The 24442-nt window shown below is 38.2% G+C and overlaps 1 protein-coding gene across 7 annotated transcripts in view; it reads right to left on the bottom strand.

The window, feature by feature from the left end:
• The window catches only part of adgrl3.1 (adhesion G protein-coupled receptor L3.1), a 96179-nt gene that overhangs the window by 65891 nt on the left and 5846 nt on the right, over nt 1-24442 (bottom strand). For all 7 annotated transcript variants that reach the window (XM_057332401.1, XM_057332404.1, XM_057332399.1 and 4 more), the window contains exons 2-3: nt 8558-8696; nt 4679-4892 (exon numbers count right to left, since the gene is read on the bottom strand). In XM_057332401.1, the coding sequence (XP_057188384.1) occupies nt 4679-4892; nt 8558-8672 (329 nt within the window). In that variant the 5' untranslated portion in view covers nt 8673-8696. The remainder of the gene's footprint in view (nt 1-4678; nt 4893-8557; nt 8697-24442) is intronic.

A 24442-nucleotide genomic window follows, 5' to 3' on the forward strand; every position in this document is an offset into this window, starting at 1 on the left:
AAAAGCAGCAAAACTTAAACTTTAATTCAATTAGATTTGGCATTATTGCAAAGAAATGTCTATATATATTTTTTTTTATGTTAAATAATTATCTATTGCATAATAAAATAAAGCCTATTTTTAGTATTGTTTTGTATTGTTACATGATTTTCCTGAAAATTAAGCAGATTTAAACCCCAAACTTTAAAGGAACAATACAGCGTTTTTAGGAGGATCTATTGACAGACATACAATATAATACACAAAACTATTTCTTCAGAGGTGTATAAAGACCTTACGTAATGAACCATTAAGTTTGTAATACCTTAGAATAAGCTATTTATATCTACATACAGAGCGGGCCTACATACATTGAATTCGGCGCCATGTTTTGTACAGCAGCCCTAAATGGACAAACAACTCTACAACGCGCGTTTCCTCTTCCTCTCCGCTGCAGCATCATGGTGCAACGGATCGCGGGAAGATCCGTGATCCATACGGATCGTGCTCTCCGTTGCGGAACGCATGTGACCCGCGGATTAACTGAAAGTTTATTCATCATTGAGTAAAAGAATAAAACGCACTCTCGCTCGCGCTCCAGTTTCAGCTCTCGCTCTCTCTCTCAAGTATCTGGACGAGTACAATATTAAAGCGGTTCCAGATAAACAATGACGCTCAAAACTGCTCCGTCACACAGCTAATATTACAACAACAACATATATTGGTATGTTAGTAGCCTATGTTACTCACGTACTGATCCGAATCAAAGCAACCTCCTCGGAGGTGATTTTTAGACGATCTTTCTCTCCAACGTCTCTCTCTGCTGGAAAGTATCTCCGTAGATATCTGTGAGTACATATCTGCTAAAAGACTTAGTCCTAACGTGTCTCCGCTGTAAAGTCTTTATAATATTAACACAGGTCCTAGCTATTGCCTGACTTTTATCCTTCTTTTTAAACTAAAAATCCACTTTATTTTATGTAAGTCATAGCTCTTTCTACAGTCTTTCTAATGCCCGCAAAATCTCTTCCATGCGTCAACATGAGAACGAAATCTTTTTGTAATGTGGTGGCCACCGTCGTGTTTGGACTGAGCGATTCGTGGCAAATCTATAATACAACGCTAGTGGCCGCTGTTAATTAAGAACTGCGCCTTTAAAGGCTGTACAGTAATTAAAAATGTATTTGTTGTAATGTTTATTTTCATGACTTACTTTTACAAAACAAATGACAATATTCTGATATTTACTGTTCGAACATGATACTATTAAAATCAGAATATTACAAAAAAACACAGTACAAAATTTAGGAATTTAATAAATTACAAAAAATCTGTAAAAAACAGCGCACAATGTCTTAAATAAACATGAAGCAATTTTCTGTGGTATTTCCAAATTTTTTTGTATTTTTTCACCTGTATTTTGAAATTTGCACTGAATTGCATAGTGTTTAGGATTAACAGAATTGGAAAATGTACTAATTTCTTCGTTCATTTTTAAAAAGTGTGATGTATACTTACAATTTAAATGAAAACAAAATGTTTTTCACTCAATGCACATGCATCACATTACAGTAATAAAATTTCCACGTTACAGAAAAAATGAAAACTGGGGGAGACTATGAGGCCTGAAAAATGATCCTGCTTTCACAAAGTCACATTTAATTTATTTGACATAGTTTACACGTGTGACGTAACACAAATGATTGGAGATCAACTATCGTGACCAATCACAGTCTCCCTTTTGTGTTTTAATTTCTGGAACAACTGTTTAGCATGCAGCATGTGATATCAGTTCCATTTTCTCTGCTCTGAATTGCATCAGACCTGCTAGTTGAAATCTCTTTGTGTAATATATTACGTCTGCCAATAGATCTTGGATAAGGGGCTCCCAAACAATCACCTTCCAATTACCTCCTCTCATTGATTAGAGCATTAGCCCAGCATCACACACACACACACACACACACATACTGTGAATACATTAGACCAGACTGAGTGAGATGTAAAGGTCAGACAAAATGAGAGAGTGCGAGTGACACACACACAGAGAGAGAGAGAGAGAGAGAGAGAGAGAGAGAGAGAGAGAGATGAGGTGGAGAATGATAAATGATGTGTGATTCTAGCCACAGCTTCTATAAAAAGCAGCGGAGCAGCACCGAGAAAAAAGGCGAAATCTTCTCTGGTCTTCCTTTCTGTTTCACCGAACGTTTCTTAATTCCGCTGTGGGAATTAGACGCTGTTGCGTTTGGAGAGCGCCTTGCACATTAGCAGCAGAGAGTTATAAAAACTGAAAAATGTATCTCTTGTGTGTTAATCAGAGAGAGGCTGGCATAGCTGGCAAAGATCAAAATCCAGTCTCGGATGAGGGCGTGTGAATGCGAGCATGTGTTTCAGGTATTGTGTGTGTGCGTGTGTGTTTGAAAGGAGAACTCATAAATGGTAATTTCCTCCACACTGACTCTGGGTATGGTCTATGGCCTTGCTAATTGGATCTTACAGTCTGGTCTGCCCTGAGGCGGTGTGTGTACGAGTGTGTATGTGTGTGTGGCAGCTGGCCACACACACAGGTGGCATAACAGGCAACCTCGGGGCGGGATATGGGGCTCTCTCTCCCTTACACTTTTCTACCGGTTAAACACAAGCCTACATACGCACACGTGCGCTGGTTATAATTATGAATGAGCAAAACATATATATATATAATTAAATCCAGTTCGAAATTAAACAACTTTGCAATTTTGTGTTTCAGGGCAAGGCGTGACGTTACACAGCGTGACGCATTCATTCAAAGATTGAGATTATCTGCGCATGGCCGGGGAGGAAAACGAGATTCTGTTTCCCTGCATTTCTTCTTTTGTGCCACGGGGTGCCAGGTTGTCGTCCCGATCAAAGTCAAGGTCAGACAGATAGCAAGCTGTGCTCTCAAAGTTAGCCGGGACTGAAACGATAACGTTCCATTTCATGACGCAGATGCTCATGATGCTAACGGGGGATCATTCTGCGTGGGTTCTGTTTTTGTACGCAGCTGCGTCTGCGCAGAATGGATGCAAAGCTTAATTCATTTGTCCTTCTATAATGTTTTTTGGCGTGTTATACAATGTGGGTGCTTTTAAATATTTGAGTAATTTCGTGCACGATTGAAACATTTTTGTTTGTCATCATACCCACAACACCTGCTTTTGAAACACAATGACTTTTTCCTGTTATTTCATTACACTTCTATGGGGTAATTATGTGCACACATCAAAGTGTTGACAGGTCTGCCCTAAACAATGTGCTCGACTCAACCCACACGTGCACCCTGCAAAGTTGTGTTAGTGACAACCGCATCTAAATTGTTATTCAGTGTGTGTGTACGGAATGCTGGAGGCCGGCTGACACGGTGATAACTGACGTATAGACAGGGTCGCTGCTAAAATTCATTGACCAGAACAAAATGTATGGGTGCGCACACTTTCCATTGTTCTTAATGAGTGTCCTATACCATAGAGATGGTAGTGGTGCCCCTTATTATAGGACCCAAGACAACATTCCTTTTTCATTTTGGCAACCTTATTTTTATTTTTATTGTTTTCTGTTTTCTGAGTCTTTAAGTGCTTATAATGAAATAAGCATTGCGCCATATCAAACTAACCAAAATTCACAGGAAAAAAGTTCACAGGACAATTATAATGGTAACGAATCACGATACAGAGGAACAATATCATTGGGATCGCTTTCTAAGCGCTTCATAAAAAATTGACAGCCAATCAAAATCGCTTTCAGTTTAAAGTGCTCATGCATTTATAATGTTAAACTGCAGTGTACGGGAGCTTAAAATAAACAATGTTATCGTTCATTGGTGTGGATGCTATTTAAGTTATTATTATAGTTATCTTTATAGTTAACTCAAACTTCTCATTACAGTGTCATGTTTTCTCAATTCTGTCACTTAAAATAAAAGTTAGTAAGAAACATTGTAAGTAAAGTAAGTAACGTGTATTCTGTTTTAATTCAAATTAACATTTTTAGATAAATCTAATTGATCTAGCAAAAATAACAAATCATTACATACTACATCTGTATGATAAATATTTGAAATATAATTCAAATACAATTAACGATACAAAAATGTACTGTACATACAGTATTCCCTTCAAATAATTATAAAAAATAGGGCTGTCAATCGATTAATCGCATCCAGAATAAAAATCTGTTTACATAATATATGTCCGAGTACTGTGCATAATAATCTTGTATTTATAATTACAAAAAGATACACATACATGTATGTTTAGGTATTATTTAGATGTATTTATTTACCAATATTTTAAATTATATATAAATGTTTATAATTGTGTTTATTAATTTATATATTTTTCTTAAATATATGCATGCATGTGTTTATAAACACAACATTTATATGGACAGTACACAGACATATATTATGTAAACACAAACTTTTATTCTGGAATGTGATTAATCGCAATTAATCGTTTGACAGCCCTATAAAAAATCACCATAATCACATGATAATTGAATAATTAATTAATTGAATAATTAATTTAGAAAAAAAAATTCCACTTCAAATGTTGTGGACACAAATGGTGATCATTTCGTTTATCTGCAGCGTGAACATGCACACACAAACACAAATACGTACACTGTAATACAAAAGAGTACAAAAGAACACAAAGCATTTGTGAATGTATCTCTATACCTGAGGCCCATAATCTTGTAGGCATCAGGCAGATAGCAGCGAGTGTTCTCCATCTGAGCAGGGTCCGAGTCACAGATCTTGTCATCTGTGCGCCCATAATTGGCGCTCTCGATCATAATGACATCGGTGCCCGGGCAGCGCAGTTCGATAGGATAACCCTCACATGACAACTCTCGACGCACCACAGCCATCGGCACTGGGGCCCGACTCAAAACTGTGAAAAGAAAAATATTCCATTAAGCGAACTATGAAACAAACTGTAATGTGAACAGAATGTTCTTCATTTTTCATTCATGCACAATCTGTCTCATACTGTACATATAATAATCCAATCTCAAACCTTTGACGAGTAAGTTTTTGAGGAACGCATGCACTGAGAGAAGAACTATTCTTTCATTACACAATATAAAGATCTCATATCCGCGCCAAAAAGTCACATTATCATGCTCGTAAAAAAAATCAAGATCACACACACACACCCTTAAATAAAAAATTACATTCTTTACAGCCTCCCCTTTCCTGTTACCGTAGCAACACGTTCCTTTCCCTTGCATGACGTATAGCCATGCATAGACACACCAACACAACAAACGGCATTTTAATGCCTACACACAGACAAAGACACCACCACACTCACACACGGGCTCTTGTGAAATTAATCTGAGGGATGTGAATGACACTTGACTGTCTGCATGAGTTAATTTCATATTCTGCTGCTGCCTCCGATTTGCATACATACTGACAGAAGAGACAGCAAATAAAGCATTAGGGTGAAACAACATCCTCCAATCACGGTTCACGATTTAGTTGTCACTGTAATTGTTTCTGTTGTGTTTTAAACGTCAGGCTCATACACTCTCATACGCAAGATAATGACAGCAGAAGTGCCATTCTTATACTAAGAGAAAGCAAAGGCCGGCAGAAAAGACTGAGTGTGTGGGCGGGGCTAAATGTATGGAATTGAAATGGGTGTAATGTAGGTTATTGGTTTAAATAGGATTTAGTGCAGGGAAGAAAGCCTACTCTCGAGGAGGAACTGTGTTTCAACGCCCTTGAGACCAGTGGAAGGTGAGTGTGAGAGAAAAGAGGCAATCGATGACAGTGAGAAAAAAGAAGCGAGTGAATGAATGTGTGTATAACAGAGATATAGAGAACATCAATGAGAGAGAAAAGAGAGAGAGAGAGAGAGAGAGAGAGAGAGAGAGAGAGAGAGAGAGAGAGAGAGAGAGCAGTTGTTGAAGAGCAATTGTTAAGGGAACAGTTCACCCAAAATTGAAAATTCTGTCATCAATACGTTCATGCATTTGGCAGACACTTTTATCCAAAGTGACTTACAAAATGATGGGTAAAATAATCAAACCCATGACATTTGCACTGCTAATGCAACGCTCTGCCAGCTGAGCTACAAGAACATGTTATCATGTCATTCCATGTCGTTTTATTCTTCTTTAAAACACCAAAATCAATTTTGGCAGAATGTCTGAGATCTCGTCTATGCAATTAAAGTGGATACGGACCACAGGCTGTCAAGCTACAAAATGGACAAAAAGCACCATTAAATAGACAATATGACTGCAGCTTATTTAAATATCAGTAAGTCTTTATTCACTGAAAATCTTGACAGTTGTGGTCACTCTTAATAAATCCTCCTGGAGAGAAAGCATACCATATGGGTTTTAAAAGACATGAGGCTGAGTAAATGATATTTAAATTTTCCTTTTAGGACAGAGTATGAACACTTAAAGCAACACTTTGTAGTTTTTTCGACCTTGAAATAAAGTCTCTAAAATTATTTCAGTTGTAGAACAACTCTTAACTGGTCGAATTCTCCTCCTGCTGCTATCTAAGCAGCCTCATAGCGGCGACAACCACACACTGTATGTTCTGTGTTCGGGTCGGTACACACAGCCCCGCCCATTCCCTGCCTGCGGAAGAGTGCGAAATGGTTTCCAAACAACGTTTCTGCATTCGCCGGTTTAATCAGTTTAGTCAACAATTTCACGTGCATTGCGCTGCCCACTGGGAAGCTTATACAGTGACATTATTTATGACACTGGTAACAGACAATTGCGCTTATCAACCACATGGGGGAGCCGTGAGCAAAATTTCAATAGTGTGGCTTTAAAGGGATACTTCACCCAAAAATGAAAATTCTGTCATCATTTAGTCAAGTTGTTCCAAATCTGTTTGAATTTCTTTGTTCTGATGAACACAGAGAAAGATATTTGGAAGAATGCTTATAACCAGACAGATTTTGCCCCCCATTGCCTACCATAGTAGAAAAAAATACAATGATAGTCAAAAGTGCCCTAGAACTGTTTGCAGTCCTACTCTCTTCAAAATGTCCTCTTTTGTGTTCAACAGAACAAAAAAATTAGTAATTTAATAAATAAGTAATAAGTAATCTTTCCTAAACAGTTCTTGGCCCCCTTTGACTACCATGCTAGTCCATACCAATTCTTTATTCTGTTGAACACAAAAGAAGATATTTTGAAGAATGTAGGAAAGCAAACAGTTCTGGGGCACTGTTGACTACCATTGTAATTTTTCCTAATATGGTAGTCAATGGTGGCCAAGAGCTGCTTGATTACAAGCATTCCTCCAAATCTCTGTGCATCAGATCAAAGAAGTTTATACAGATTTGCAACAACTCGAGGGTAAGTAAATGATGACAGAATTGTTTTTGGGGTGAACTGTCCCTTTAAGATTAAAGCCTAAATAAACCAACTCCACACTAGAGAGTAGGGTTCTTCACAGCAACGCCATTGAAGAACCATGTTTGGGTCTTTAAAGAACCTTAAAAGAACCATTTCTGTCTGTATATTTCCATAATACAAAAATATTTTGTGAAACAAAAAGGTTCTGTGGATGTTAAAGGTGCCATATAGCCATGGAGCCATACAGACAAAATGTTTCTTCTATGGCATCGTGTTGCATCTTTATTTGAAAGAATTGTTTAAATAAAAAATCCTTTCTATACAATATTTCCACCTTTTCTTTTAAAACCAATTAGGAAAAATCACTTCATTGTCCTCCTCATTTTAAAAATTGCTTTCAAAAAGTGTCAGGCAAACGATTTAAGTATTAATCGCATGCATTTAACGCTTGGGTTCAACGTTTTCCTCATGTTTGTAAAAACCTTCCCCAGCTGGCCAATTCTCCAGTGTCCTCTGAGCTCAAAACGTTACGTTAAAGGTCCCCTTGAGGGACCAACATCCACAAAGGGTCACTCTCACGTGTGTAAATCACACACACCACACACACACAGAATGTCTAGACGGCTGCATCTCTGCTTATTGATCTGTCAGATCTTCTTACTTCTGCACTCTGTCTCCCTCACTTTTAACAGGTTCACACACATTCCCACAATTTTTATAGTTATGGATCGGCTCATAAAATGGTTCGTTCACAGAAAAATCATTCAGCTATGTTTCATCATTCACTCGGGTGTTTCTCAAAATGGAGCCATCTATTAAAAGGCTCTGAGAGTTATTTGTGTTTGCGCGCTTTGGATGTCTCTCTCCAATGTTTCCGTGTATGTGCGAAAACGTTTTGATACTAAAGGATGTGCGGCGGTTGTGAAATTCGGTGATTGCGCATGAATCATTTATTGCTCCGCGTAGAGATGTCTCAATTAGAACTTTCCGAAACTTTTAATAAGATGGAAAAACTTTGTGGAATTTTACTGAAGATTTGGGAGCCGCGCAGCTTGCTGTCATTTGGCTCGTCTTTATCTGACAGTCTACACTTCAAGGTTGGAGGGATACATAATCAAATAAAAGCAGTAAGACATCTCATTTATCTATCTCTGCCGAAAACACCAAAACAAGGAAATAATTGGCTTTTCTGTGTGCGTGTTTGTGTGTCTGTGTATCTTACCGAGTGTGACGGGTGTGAAGAGCGCGAAGAGGAAAAGTAGGCGTGTGGACCACATGACCACCGGTGACCTCTGCAGTGATTCACAGAAGTTCCGTCTCGCGTACCTTACAGCCATGGAGATCCTCTCTGACACGCACACCTGAAGCAAGACAAAGGACACACACATGGAGAATGTTAATGTTACGGCTAAAGGCCACTTTCATTCTTTAAACTTCAAAGGCAGCATGAATCAAACCTAATCCCGATTATTTTCTTCAGCGTGCGTTATGGATGATTCATCAGCGCACATTATTATTAGAAAAGGGAAAATGTTTTCGTAAACAAAAACTAACACGTTTCTCCACCCCTGCGATAACTTTTCTTTTCTTTTGATGTCACCAAGGTCGTATAGGTACTAGGGTGAATAATATATCGCAGCCTCACACACCATTATAAATGTGAGCGATAATTGTCCCCGTTTAATTTATAGTGCAGTCTAATTAGCCTAGCGCTTTACACCTTATACACTTTCACATCTTCATAAAGCAGTCCGACGTATCACCTTCTTTCCTAATTTCTACGGTAATATGCAAACATCTGTATGCAAAATAAGCAATAGGACCGAAAGCTTAGTATTTGTGAGACTGACAGGAATGATCAGGCTTCATTTCAACAAAATCACATGCCTTGTTTTGTTTCATCCTTTTCTGCCTAGTTCTTTTAGGGTGCATTAATAAATGCATTATGTTCACATACAGTAATTAACCAAAGTCAATTACTGTAACACGTTAAAATGACAGCAATGGTAAACAACAAAAAGTTAAGCTAGACTTGCCGATCAAAAAGCAGAGAGTGATGCAGCCGACTCCAGATAATATGATTCATCTTATCTGTTGACACTCTCTGTGGTTTCTGAATCATGCCTGAGTAATGAAGTCAATGAGATTGCAAAACAAATCTATAACATTTAATAGAGATTATTGATTTTTGTGTGTTGTTTGTCCGCGCAGCCGGTAAATCACCCGTCAAATATGCTTGGAACAGAAAAGAATGTGCGTGTTTGAATGTGCAACGGTAAGGACTGAAGCATGACGGCATAGGATAAAAATACCCTTGTGAAGAAGACACATGTGCCTCCTGCAACAGTTAAATGCATCAACCTCCCCCCCCCACCTGCACAGATGGTTATATATGGCCAGCCAGCACAGAACATCTTTACCTTATTAAAAATAAAGCACTATACGGGCACTGTCTCCTTAAACTTACAAAAACGCTCAACAATGCCACTCCTTTGTACAGTACACGCATGCATACAGCAGTGTATCCTTTTTCTGTTTCTTTGTTTCATGCTTTCATACACACATTTGTGTGATTGATGGCTGCTTAACATAAGTGAACAGGAGGGTTTGAACCAGATGTCCCAGATTACAAACAGGAGCATATGGACATACGCCCACGGTACCCGTAAAAACGGTGTGTGCGTGTGATCAAATGACCATGTTATTATGCTACAAGTAAATTCCCGGTCAAATGAGTGTGCATCTTGCCAAACGACTATGAACTTCGCAGCCACCAAACAGACAACGTTCGAAAGCATGTTGGCCTTTGTCGGTTCAACATACGCCTCGCGTCACGCCAGTCAATCGTGTGTATACAATCACAAGTCTCCTAGTAATTAGAACATATGCTCATGCTACTAGTCAAATCGACAATTATTTCGTAGCGTGATCCAGTTATCCATATGCTGAAATTAATCACTTAAATACTCAATTAGCTATTCAGCATAACCAGTGAGTGGCCATTCTAGTACAATATTGATTAATCAGTCGGTACCCTTATTCACTCTTTAGCTTTTCAGAAGCTTAAAGGACTCATGATGCGTGTGCAATCTGTAGCTGGAAGAAAGTCAACTGTCCAATCTACGAACACAACAGACATAAAAGCCTACAGATATAGCTGGCCATGCATTGTATAATAGGGGTGTGGTTTTTTGCTACGTTTTGAAAGGAACAGAGATTTTGGTCAATTTTATAAGGAGAAACGGAAACAAGCCTAAATGATTGCATGTGTTTTTCTACGCTTCAAATACAGCACGAAATGCATTTAATTTCTTAAAATAATTTCTTAAAAACCTGTATATGACTCTTTCTTACACAAAAGGAGATATTTTAAGAAATGTCTCGGTGGTTTTGTGTCAATGAAAGCCAAAGTTGCTTGGTTACCAACATTCTTCAAAATATCCTCTTTTGTGTGTGTGTGTGTGTGTGTGTGTGTGTGTGTGTGTGTGTGTGTGTGTGTGTGTGTGTGTGTGTGTGTGTGTGTGTTAATTGCTGTTTGATACCTTACTGTACATGACCGATTTCATGATACTGTACACAAATATTCAATTACAGAATGATTAAAACTGAAACAGTGATTTTATTGGTTTATTGAGAAAGGGTTGGATCTTCAACAAAACCGCCTACACTTGAAACTATGTAAGTATGCTAACCAAGATTTGTTTTCCCCAAATGCAGGCGGTCAATTCCTTGTTGTTTCTATCAAACATACAATATGAAACATTACAGGCAGATAAATTGACAGATTTGATGGACATTGACAAGTCAAGCTATAGGCAATGATTCATTTCCTGCAGTCCTGAAGTTATTCTACGTGTGCAGAAGACTGCATTACAGTACAGTTTGTGCTGATATTCGATCCCTCCCCCAGCGCACACGCTCGCTGTCACACTCGCTCTCTTTCTGATCATCTATAATGCCATATGGCAGTTTTTTGACTTGATTGTGCAGCAGGGTGCCGTACGTACTTGGTACAGTTTGGGTATAAAGCGTGGCACAGAAACGCTTGCATGCCACAGTCTCGTTCTGGCAATTTGTGTCTGGCATGGCATGACCTTATGAGCTCCCATCACCTCCTGCAGCTCTGTGTGTCCAGTAATGAGAGAAACAACCTCTCTTCCTCTCGATCTCTCTCTTTTTTCTAAATGAGCGTCTGCCTGAACCCCCAAATCAGCGAGTCTCACAGTAATGACACACAATTAGAAAGACACCCCCCCTCCCCATCTCGCTTTCTCTCTATTCCTCCCCGTCTCTTTCTATCTCGATCAGTCTACCTCTTTCTGTCTCTCCTGTTTTTGTGCCTCGCTTTCTTGGTCATACATGTTTGGTGACACTTAGAGGGTGAAAAAGCAAATGACATCTTTTTAATATTCCCCTTCTCACAATGAGGGGACAAATAACTAAATTCAAACTGCAGCATTTTGATGGTCATTTGGAAAAATATATAGAAATGCACTACGACACAACATGACTGTTAACCTAAGACTACACAAATTATGATCAACAATTTGAATGAAATTTTAAGTACTGTAAAATAATAGTGTAAAAAGTGGGCAAACAAACACACCCAAACACCATCCCCATCATGTGCAAGGAAATGGGTAATTTAGTATTACATCAATGTGATTCTTAAATGTGGGTTCAAGACCTCAGAGTGACTTTTTTCAATAAATATAAACGTTCTTTCAACATTTACTCACCCTCATGTCATTCCAAACCTGTATGACTTTCTTTCTTCTGCGGAACACAAAAGAGGATATTTTGAAGAATGTTGGTAACCAAACAACTTTGTCTTTCATTGACTTCCATTGCATAAACACAAAACCACCGAGACATTTCTTAAAATATCTTCTTTTGTGTAAGAAAGAGTCATATACAGGTTTTTAAACAACATGAGGGTGAATAAATTATTTTGTTTTATTTATTGATTATTTAATTTAATTTAATTCACTAGCTCCTTACTAGTGGTTTACAATGAATGAAACGTCCATTAAAGGCCCAAGTGCGATGAATTTCCTTTAAACTATTTAAAGGTGCAACTATTAAGATTTAGGTAAGCGTTCAGGTAAGCGTCTAGCCATTTGGGGGTGGCTGACTCATAAGGCTTTGTTACAGAGAATCCTAGCGGGTCGTGGCACACTCCTACTGGCTTGTGCATAATTTGTGGTTCAAGCAGCTATTCAAATTGTTCTGCACTGTTATGCACTTGCTTAAGCCATGGCAGTAAGTGTGTGACCAGAAAAAAATTTGCATTACTAGGGCTGCAAAATATAACAAAATTATCGAAATATCGCAATATGCACATCGCAATGGCTTGCAATAACTGAATTATTTTAATACTTCAAAGATTTCTGTACAGACAAAGTTTTAGGTCGATGCAGATAGCAGAGAGACTGGAGAGAGTGATGTTTACCCTCAGAAAGAATAAAACATTTATTTTTGGTTTTATAATTTTTTTAGCGTTTCAATATAATTTTACAAACTTTAAGCAGTGTATATCGTATATCACATTATTCAGTAAGTCATAACATATCCCGTTTTTCTTCAATATTGTGCAGCCCTACCCATTACCAACCATTTCTAGTTCAGAGGCACCGAAAAAGCCAATCATTATTCAGCTTGGCCCAGTGTTATGTGGCCCCGCCCCCAGCTCCGCCTTTGCGCTATCTCTCGCTCTCTTTTTCTTACTAAAGACCAGAAAAACTTTAAGGGGAGTTTTTGATTTATAATGATGGCGCTGGTGACTTTTTGCTCTGATAGAGGGCATGTTTATGAAAGTCTTTCTGTGCCTCAAAGAGTCATAAATCTTTATTCATTTTCCTCTATGTTTCAATAATTCAGAATTCAGCATGCTGAAATCACGATTAATCTCAGAAGCGCTCACACGCACACACAAGGGCTGGATTCGGTTCCTCTAGCCTTTGCTCATAATAGATTCTGTGTCTGTCTCTGGCTCACTCTTCATACTGCCAATACGACTGAGCCTCTCTGATTTATCTTTTATTATGTCCCACAATCTACTTCTAAAGCACTGCGCTCCCTCTTTCTCTCTCTCTTTCACACACACACACAGATGCTAGTCACTTACCTTGACACCTACAGTCTTATACCGTATGCACAAACACAGAAAGTAACAAACCGAATCACTGATAATGAATGCACATAGACTACACATATTATGGCGTGTACAAAGTAGACGTCACAGAATATAATGAACTTGCTTCTATATATTTAAAGATTGTCATTTAAACTACTGTAACATATTACATATAAGTTTATGCCAATACAATTGAGGCGGAAGGAATGCCCATAAGCCTTTGTGTTTGAACAATTTTGAGTGTCAAGAGTGTTGATCTGGACCTGTTGAATTCAGCCCATTTCAGCCAATGCTTTGGTTCTTGGATTCTATAACACTATAAAACATCCTTATTTGTGTATTCATTATTGAAGTGCTTTGTTCTAGTTTGCTCTCTCGTGGGCACTACACTGGGCAGAGTAGGGCACTGGCACAGTCCTGTCACTCTACATTAATCTTCTAGTGCCAGCTACAGGCTAAATGTTATTTCCGCCTATGGCTAATATGGCTTGAAATGAATTTCTGTAGTGGGTTTAGAGAGATGCTGATAGTGATAGTACTGCGGATAAAGTCTAAACAGCATGGCTCCAGGTGGTGCAAAAAAGAAGCTAAAGGCTAGACTGGGTATCTCAGGGCTAATGTGGATTAAAGTTATGCTTTATGGGCTGCAGTGACAAAAGGTTAAGGTGGTACTGTATAGACTTGCTTTAGGCCATAATATATTGTTAGGCTGCTCCCGGAATCCTGGAAGAGATTTCTGATAACTGGATGTTGGAAAAGGTACTTCTGTTATTATTCTGAGCAATAAGCAATTTTTTGCGTAAATCATGACTCAATCTATAAACAACTTTGTTCACAATCAATGTACGCAGAAATTCCATATGTGTTTATCTATCACCTTTTTCTATAGACGCTTTCCACTCTAACAAAAACTAAAAAAAAATACTACCATAATTTTAAGGTATCCGACACCACTGTTGTTGTATCACGGTAGTGGCATTCATTACTGTAATTAATGTAAAGAAACTATACAGTATATGCACTCTAAATAGCCCTGTGGTGGACTGACCATCTGTCCAGGGTGTTTCCTGCCTACATCCTGAAATGCTGTCTGAAGAATAGATAGATATATTGTAAATAACAGGCAAAAGAATTGTATATTCTTTTAGCACTAGGGGTGGATTAGGATGATTTGCAAAGCCACTAATAGCTTTGTGCAGTAGAATGTTATATGTATTTTATAGTTTTTATTGTTTGGTTTATGTTTATTAAAATAAATCACAGTCAACAAAGCTTTAGTTTAATGATTGCCAATTTACCAGAATTCTGCCATAGTATTTACTGTAAAAGACTTATAGTATACAAAAAGTAACACTTTAAACTCGAGTTCCATTTGTTAACATAGTTAGCAACATTGGTTAAAATGAACTTTTCATTTAATCTATTTTCCATTAACTATTTTTTAATTAATTTTAGTCAATGTTAAATTAAATGTTACTTAAACCATTATTAAATGTTGTATAACATTAGTTTATCCACAATGAGCTAAAATGAATGAAACATGAACAATTGTATTTCTATTGTTGGTATTGATTGTACTGCTAATACAATTAATATTAAGAAAGATTTAAAAATGCAGTCAAATATATTGTTTATTGGTAGTTGTTATCAGATGAATTAATTTATTTTGGGTGTTCCCTAGAATAGGGTGACGAAAATAGAGAAATATAGGAAATTGGGGGAAAATAAAACAAAGAGAAAACGTTAAACTAAAAGTAACTAATTAAACTTAATATTATATAGTATATACGTTATAGTTCTAAATAGAATGAACATATTGGTTAGTAAATAAATCTAAAAGTAATACATCTTTATCAGTGACATATCTAGGCTTTTCTTGTTTTGTCTTTTGAACCCCAACCAAAACGCTGATCTCAGGTCGGTCACGCTGGCCATCTTCTTTTGACAAATGATCTTGTTATCTAATTATGCAATACTAAAACTGCTCAATATGCTTGGCCTGGTTCAGCATGATGGAGCTGATAATTAAGGCCATTTCATTAATTATTCAGTATGAATATTCACTATTGTGGATTTGGGTGAAGCGGTGAAATATTTACGTGTTTTCTCCTCCAGTACACTAATATTTTATGCTGGGCCTAAATTTATCTTTGACTGCACGCTGTATGGCACAAAGAGAGAGGGAGCGAGATATACAAGCAAGGAAAGCTTTTGCTTTTGCAGGCTGTATAAAGGCAAGGCAACAAGGCAAATCTGAATCCAATGTTGACATCACATCCTGTCTACTAAGGGCGTTTTCACACATAAGGGTTTGTTTCGGAACCTGGTGCGTTTTCTCTCTTGGTTCGATTCGTTTACGCATATGTGAACACGGCAATCGTGCTAGGATCCGCCCTAAAACAATCGCTCCGAGACCGCCTGAAGAAGGTGGTCTCGACCCGATTGCAAACGAACTCTGGAGCGGTTCGGTAGACGTGTGAAAGCCATCCGACCCAACGGACCAACGAACCAGACTGTATCACAATGTATGATGAGTAATTATGTAAAGTTGCGTGACGCAAAAGGGATTGTTTTGCTAATGGCTCCCTGTAACAATGTTCAAAGTAAGGAAGGAAGGAGGCGGGAACCGGCGAACATTAAACCAAACTTTTAATAAAATAAACAAACAACAAAATGTAAGTAAAGTGCTGACAGCTCCCTCACAGTCGACTGCCGGCCACACAAACACAATAAAACATAACACAAAATCCAGGCCTGGTTCTCTCTCGTCCTTCTCCTCCATTTATGCTTCCCGAGCTCCGCCGTGAGAGACGCGAGACAACGCGCAGCTGACGCTCATTATCACCCGCGTTACCGGCCGGAAAATAAACAGATGCACTCTGACCAATCGAATGAGAGTTTACTCACACGTGACTTTTATTAACAAAGTTTGGTCCGTTTGGAAATATTGCCTTGTGAATGCGAACCGAACTAAAATAAATTTAAATATTGTAGCGATTTAACCCCCAGTTTCGGAACAAAGCAATCGATACACAGGTGTGAAAACGCCCTAAGATGCCTCCATCTGGTCCCTTTAAAGGGAAAATAGATGTATTGTGTCCTTCACTGCCTATGATTGATAAATAAATAAATAAATAAATAAATATCAAACAAATATCTTTAATAATTGTCTCTTTTTTATTCCATTTGCACCATTTCTGCCATTAAAAGAACATAGCAGTCACAAAGTATTGACATGGTCCTTGCTAAAGTTCACTTCAATTTTATATATTTAAACATTATAGTCTTATAAGACATTTATGAAACCAGTTTCCTTCGAAGGAATCTACAAACGCATCGGCTGACCGGGCCGTGATTCAGCAAAGCTGCCTGAGGTTTCGGAAGCCACCAAAGACATTAAAAACAGTCAGTAAAATAAAGACGCAGCGGAGAGAAAGCGAGAGAAGAGTATAGAAGAGAAGAGTTCTTTCAGAAGTATAAATATCCCACTGCTTCGCTCTTTCTGAAAGTGAATGTGTACGGTGTCAAAAGTTGGGCGGTGTTTGCGCACGACTCACCCTCACACATACGTGCCTCAAAGACTGTTAGAGCGAAAGCAGCATCCGTGTGATGAAATATTCAATGCTGCCGCTGTTTCTGTGTGCAGACGGAACGCAATGCTAGGCTAAATTATGCATCCTACACACACCCATATGCAGACACCAGCACTTAACAAAGGCATGCTTTAAATATGAGTCAAAATCTCTGAGACATGTATAGCTGGGTGCGGTTAAATACCGTGTGGGGACATATAGCAGCCCATATGGTATTAACTACAGACATTATGGAGCAACATATACAGTTTTTGCTATTGAAAATGGGGTGTTTGTTATACTCCCTCCGTTCATCTCTAATCAGGTTGTTTTTCTGTTGCTGAGCAGTTATTGTTAATAGCGAGTCGCTCCCTCATGAAATAAATGGAGTCCAAATGCAGCTCTACCCAAGAGTCCTGCTACTAACAGCAAATACTCTCATAGTCCCTCAGCAGGGCGTGTGTGTGTGTGGAAGTGTGAACTTGACTTCATGTCGTCCCTGTCACAATGGATGTTTGCCTTGGACAGCTCAAGCATAATTCCGTGGGGTTCCGCCTATCAGTGGCAGAAAAAGGCAGAATAAAGAAAGCGAATTAAAAATATTTTAAAAATGACACACACAAGAGCAGTAAGTGGACATTTAAGGCGATTATACAATTAAGTGCTGCGACGCATTTTTGCGACAACACACTTTCATGCGCACACTGCTTTTGCAGTCGAGGGTCTGTCTGCACTTTTTGTTTAGACTGTCTCACAGGAATGGATGTGGCTCGGCCTCATTGTTTTGCCAGTGTGTGCGTGCATTGTTTTGGGCACAAAGGCTTCTGCACCCCTGGCAGATACGACTAATGCAGCACAATAGGACTACTTTAGCATTTAGCTCAGTGGCCTGTGAAGACAGAGGTCTTGAAAACCCGTGGGTGTATGTGTGTACGCGTGTGTGTGAACTTGGAAACACCTGCCACTGGTTTAAGAGTGAAAGATGCATCCTGCCTTTCAAATGTCATTTTGCTGTACCCACAAACACATTCAGTCAATTTCCACTGGTTTGACAGCATAACAAACAGCAAGTTCTACAATTCAAATGTCAAGCATTACATAGACGAGTGATTCCCAACAAGGGGTATGTGTAGCCCCCCGGGGGTGCATTAGCAGGTTGCGAGGAGTACTGATTTTGTTTTGTTAAGCATGTTAAACAGATGTTTAAAACTTAAAGTTAAATATTAGGGCTGCTCGAAGACTACAATAATTTAAAATTATTTTTCCTAACCCTTACCCCAACAATTTATAATATATACAGTGTAATACATTTGTGTGTGATACTCGTAGTAGAACATTCCAACAACTGTTTTTCATCCAATTAAATGTCTTGCTGATAAGAAGTGTCTTACTTGGGTCTATTAAATTTAAACAATATATAATAAATAATATACAGTATAGCAGTAATGAAAAGGAATACATTTCAGGTTTGGTGTCACTGAATGTAAACAAAATTCTCCAATGACACACCATTGTTTTTTTGCAATGTTATGTTATGAAAGAATACAAGAATCCACTGCATGCCCCCATTCCTTAATAATGCGTGTTGCCATTGCCTTGTATAAAATTGATCCTTGCGGCAAGTATTTTGTCATTTCAAATATTTAAAGGGGTCATATGACAAGGCTAAAACGAATATTATTGTTTGTTTTAGATGTAATGCTATGTGTATACACGATTTAAGGTTCAAAACCGCTGTATTTTCCACATACCGTGCATGTTTGTATCTCCTCTTTGCCTCGCCTCTCTGAAAGGCGCGGTTTCTTTACAAAGCTCATTGCTCTGAAAAGCGAGGTGTGCTATGATTGGCTAGTTAACTAGAGCGAATACTGCAAGCGTGTTACGGAAATTTGATGCCTCTTACCATGTTTGGAACATCAGGTTCCAAAGCAATTGTACTCACAGGTACGCCCACCTTACTTGCGTTTACATTTGGGCGGGCTTAGTCAAATCATACCACGAACTGACGTAGATTTGTGGGGGTGTGGTTACACAAGGCGTTTCAGGCAGGTCTGGGTGAGCATTCGGTTTTAGAAAGAATTCATCTTTTGTTTCGACACTTACATGCATGGGCAATTTATAACTCACCAAAGACACAGAAAAACACGTATTCGAGCCATATGACCCCTTTAAGACACAAGATGTGAACATGCACCATGATATGCACAAGATATTTTCTAATCCAATTGGGAAAATTCTCTGATTTAAGCGTTTATGTGCATAATTTTGCTTTATTGAGCGGATTATTTTAGATCTACACATCCCCTTCCAATCCAATCTAAGTTCTATTTTAATCGAGCTCAATCAATTTGTTGTGTTTATATGAAGGCTTTTTTGTCCGATAAAGCAATCAATCCAGTAACAGATTATTTGTAATCTGTAATCTTATAACATACTTAGTGAAACAAACTCTTTAAATGCCACTTGGCCAGTCAAATTACAGCACCAAAATGAACTGTTATACCTTTATAATTCTAGTTATTTTCAAAGTCCTATGCTCTGCAGTTCATTCCCAAGAAATTACAGAAGTTACCTTTAAACCAGTTTCAAGTTCAAATCAATACAATACAGTTAATCCAATACAGAAACGTTTGTTAGATACAGTATAAACCACCTAGCACGCAAGCTTCAGTGCACTAATTGCAGAGCCAAAACCAACCCCACCCCCCCACCCCCCATTCCCGAGCGCTCCGGTGTGAAGTATCTCGCTCAAGGGCACGATGCTAATAGAGAAGGTCTGCGATCTTACTCTCCACTTCCTGTGTCACTCATACTTCACCCACAGTTTCCTTTGTTACCCTGACCCTTAACCATTATCCCACCACCACCCCACAGCGAGGACAACATAAAAGGCAGCAGATCAAGTCTTTGTAAAACAGCACGTTGTACGTGGGTGGATGCTGATTTTTCGAGGTACATAACCACACGTTACCGTTTTATTTACAAGCGGTCATTTAAGAACACATCCATTTCTGTTTTCTATAGTCCTTTAAATGTTCATTTGAAATCTATGCATCATTTGAAGAAGAGCAATTCAGCTTTATAACAATCCACAGAGATTTTGTTTAATGGCGTCTTTCAGTGTGTAATGGGTTTGAAACGCTGGCGTCTGCGTGCATGTGCTCAGACGACAGTGATGAATAAAGCTGCACTTCTTGAATGCTGTTCTAACAAAAATATTGTTTCAAATGAATATGTTTTCTTTCTGCATATGGCCAATTCCAGCATTATGGACGTGACATTTTCAGTCAAAACTTAAAATATATCTTTGCAAAGAATGTATTTATTACCAATATATTGAATCATCTGTTTAAATTTTACAAAACTCCTAATGATAGAGTCCATTCATCATAAAAATATCAGTTTATGCACAAGTTTTCTGTTTAAAAGAGAGAAAAAAATCATGAAGTATGAAGTATGTGACGCACGTTTTTGAGAGACAACATACTTTGTAGGATTTCTGTGAATTAAAATGAACAAACCAGAAGCAATAATACCCAACAAATGGAGAAGAGGTGGCTCTTCACAAACCAGAAAACCGTTTTTCATGTGCCCATTTAGAAGAATGTGGACTGTTATGGATGTGACAATTCACTTAACTATGGCTTTAAAAATTACTTTATAAACTCTAAGAGAGACTTTTTTATCTTAAGGTTGACATTTGCATAGAATTGCCCACATATAGCTATCCTTCAATGTACAGTTCTCATTTTCTCCCCTCTTTAAAAAATATTGTGTAAACTCAAAAAAAAAATTAACGCAACAGTTTGCATCAATATTTTTGAGTTGTGACAACTTTTAACAAAATTAAGTTCATCCAACAAACTACATTTTTTCTCTTAGATGAAATGTATTTTTAAGTAACACCAACTTAAAAATTGTTGCTCATTATTGAAATTATTAAGTTGTTCCAACTTTTTTTTAATACTGATTTAATCAAAGACACTGGTTGCAAACACACTTTTTTATTTTATATCTCAATTTACAAAATTCTCAATTACAATTAAAAGGAAGAGCTGATTGTGCCTATAGCATCTCCAATGAGATGCCTTTTGAGTAAAACAGCATTTGTGGTAATTTTCTTTGAGCCTAACCATATCCTAAGCAAATGCTCTATCCTTCAGGACAATGGTAACCTCTTAAAACATAACCAAACCCCTTTTAAATGCCAAGAGAACAAAATAATAAACATTATTATGTCTCATGCTGTTCTCATCTTGATAAAAATCCATAAAATAACTCTGTATTTCTACATTAACTCTCATTATCCAGTACCATGCAAAGGATGATGGGAAATGGAGATCCTCAGCAATACTATACTTTGACACAGCAAGCATCAGTCATGTACCGTCAACTGTAATAGATGAAGTTAAATGATTGAACATGAACAAATTTATTTTACGCTTTTCAAATACTTGACACATAGAGTTTGAACTTGTTTACGTATGTTACATGGTTTGGGAGGAGTCTTGAAATCCGGAACTCAATTGGTGTTGAAGTTATCTAGCCAATTACTTTGAGTTACTGCAACTTAAATATTGCCGTAAACACATAAACACCGATTTTTAGGTTAAAATTACACACAATATTAAGCTTAAGTAATTATCAACATTACTAAAGTCAGCACGACTCATCAAAATAGAGTTTCACACTTAAAAGTTTTAATTATACCAAAAATTTCAATTTTTGACTTGCACCGATTCATTAAATTAAGTTGTGCCAACCGATGCCATGAATTTGTTTTTAGAGTGTGTCACTAATTCTGTCCATAGTTTATATATTTATGTTTTTTCTTATATGTGCATATATTGACAGCATCATTCGTGACAGGACTAAATGTGGGAGAAACAATATGCTCCACCATTAGAAGGTGAATTGCATTGATGCCAACCAAACGTTCCATTTTTTGATATTCAAGCCTCCGTTCTGACAAAACAACGTGGCATATGTCATCTATTTCCCTCCATCTATCCTCTCTTGTCCCCCTGCCTCTCACAATGGGTGGTCATGTTTCCCCATCTCTCTCCCTCTCTCTATTTCCCTCTGTAATTGGGTGTATTATGGGACTGGAGGCAATGAGCATCATGGACATGGCTCAATGCGCATCGAGAGAGAGAGAAAGCAAGAGAGAGCAGAATGCTACAGCAGCTTCAGGCAATAACATGAAGAGATTGCGGAGGAGAAAGACTACGCTTTGTCCGAAAGGAGAGGAAGGGAGGCGAGAGGAGAAGAGAGGAGAGGAGAGGAAAGTATAGAGATAAAGACAAGAACAGGATCAAGAGGAGAAAATGATCGTCTCTCTTTTTCAATCCAAAATGGACACCTTGGGTAAAAAGGCACTTGATCTGAGGATCTACAATTTGGAACGTTCTATAGGTGCTCACTTACGCTTACACAAAATAATCCCAGAGAATGAACTCCACATATCAACCGCCAGTTATTCGGCACAGAGAGACCTGAGCCAGGTCTGAATATATCAAGCTAAACTGTGGAAGCCACGGGATATAAGTTAATGTTGCTTGTCGTGCTCCTCCGCGCATGTGCGCCCGTGTTCATGATAAACGCAACAGCAGTGCATTCAGTTCCCTCATGCGTAAAATTAAAGAGTCATATCCTGGAAACAGCACAAACGTGACGCGCACACACACACACACACAGCCCTGACACGGCACAACTAATGTGGGTGTTGGTCCATTGGTGACCAGTCAGCTGTGTGTAACCACGACGATAAGGCCAGGACACCTCGATTTCACTGCTTCATTATGTCACACACAGTACCTAACATTCAATACACCCGCACACACGTACGCACAAAAGGCAAGACAAAACACCACAGCCGGCCAATTAGGATACCAGGACCGGGACCACAAATCAAACTCCAGCGTTTTAAAGGGAGGTCACAGAAAACAGGTTTTGATGACGGTCCCTCACTGAGAAGCTGAAATGTGCTTTTCGCTGAAATCTCAGTTCCCACAAGCAATATAACACCGTACTATAGATGTGAGCGAATGACAGGGAACTGTTAATGGAGGCCAAAAACAACCTCTCAACGCAGTGAACGGAGGCAAACACACTGGAAGTGTGTAGTCTTCACTCGCCGGTTTAATGGCTAATTAGGCAAAAAGCTGGATGAGAAGCGCAATATCTCTGCGGCCCCATAAAACAATATAATGGACGCTCTTTCATTCTCTTTGTGCGTTGTGTGGTTTTTCCTTTGTATGTAGAGAGCCATGAGAAGTCTATGTGGGGAATGTTCCAGAAGAGCAGCAGTTATTTAAGATTCAAACACAAGGATAACAGATGGCTACCAGTAAAAAACGCACACGGAGTGAAGGAATATGACAGGAAGAGCTGGACCCTCTAAGGAGAGCCAAATCCACAGCTTAGTGATGTTTAAATTAACAACAGGGCTGTACATACCAACCACTGTCACTCATTCAACATCAAAACGCAAGTTAACTCGGTAAATGTGTCTGGTTCTGGTCACGTTTAGGCTCTGTATATATATACAGACGCTATGGAAAAAGCATTCAATCCAAGTTTGTGACAGTCTGAAAATTGTTCTCATGCTTAACGATCATTTTAGAGAACAAAGTCGGCTTACAGAGCATGATATCCTTAATGTAATAGTCATGAAAAAACTAAATTTGGTGATCGTTTACTCGTTTTAAAGTCATTTTAAAGCTGTACTTTTCTTCTCCGTAAAAACACAAAAAATAATGTAAGCAGAATGTTGGCTTCAGAAGACAAATGATATATAAGTAATTTTTTTGTGATGCATTTTGTTATCTTCACAGCATACATTTCAAAATACTTCCTTTTCAAAGGAAGGTCATACTTGGAAGGAAATAACTGCTGGGCAATTACAGCTTTATAGATTTGACATTTTCGGTCAAAACATGAAATTTAAATTATCAGAGAATGCATTTATTACCAATATATTGAACCATCTGTTTATATTTGACTAAACCCCTAATGATGGAGTCCACACATCAGAAAAATATCAGTCTAAATACGAGCTTTCTGTTTTAAAAGAGGGGGAAATTATTCCATTACGGATGTGACAAAAAAGAACAAACGTTTTTGAAAGACGACGTACTTTATGGGATTTCTGTGAATTATAATGTACAAACCAGAAGCAATGAAACCTTACAAATGGAGAAGGGATGGCTCTTTTTTTTAGAACATAAAATAGTTCTTGGTTCATAATATATTTTCATTTTCATGTGCCCACCGTGTATGTTGAATATGCACCGTTATGGATGTGACAATTCCGTTATGGATGTGACATTTCACTTACCTGACTATATAATATCATGCTTATAAAAAACAGCTTTTTGATAAAAATTTGTGAGGGAAC

Source organism: Triplophysa rosa, linkage group LG4 (assembly GCF_024868665.1).
Source record: "Triplophysa rosa linkage group LG4, Trosa_1v2, whole genome shotgun sequence".
Classification (NCBI taxonomy): Eukaryota; Metazoa; Chordata; class Actinopteri; order Cypriniformes; family Nemacheilidae; genus Triplophysa; species Triplophysa rosa.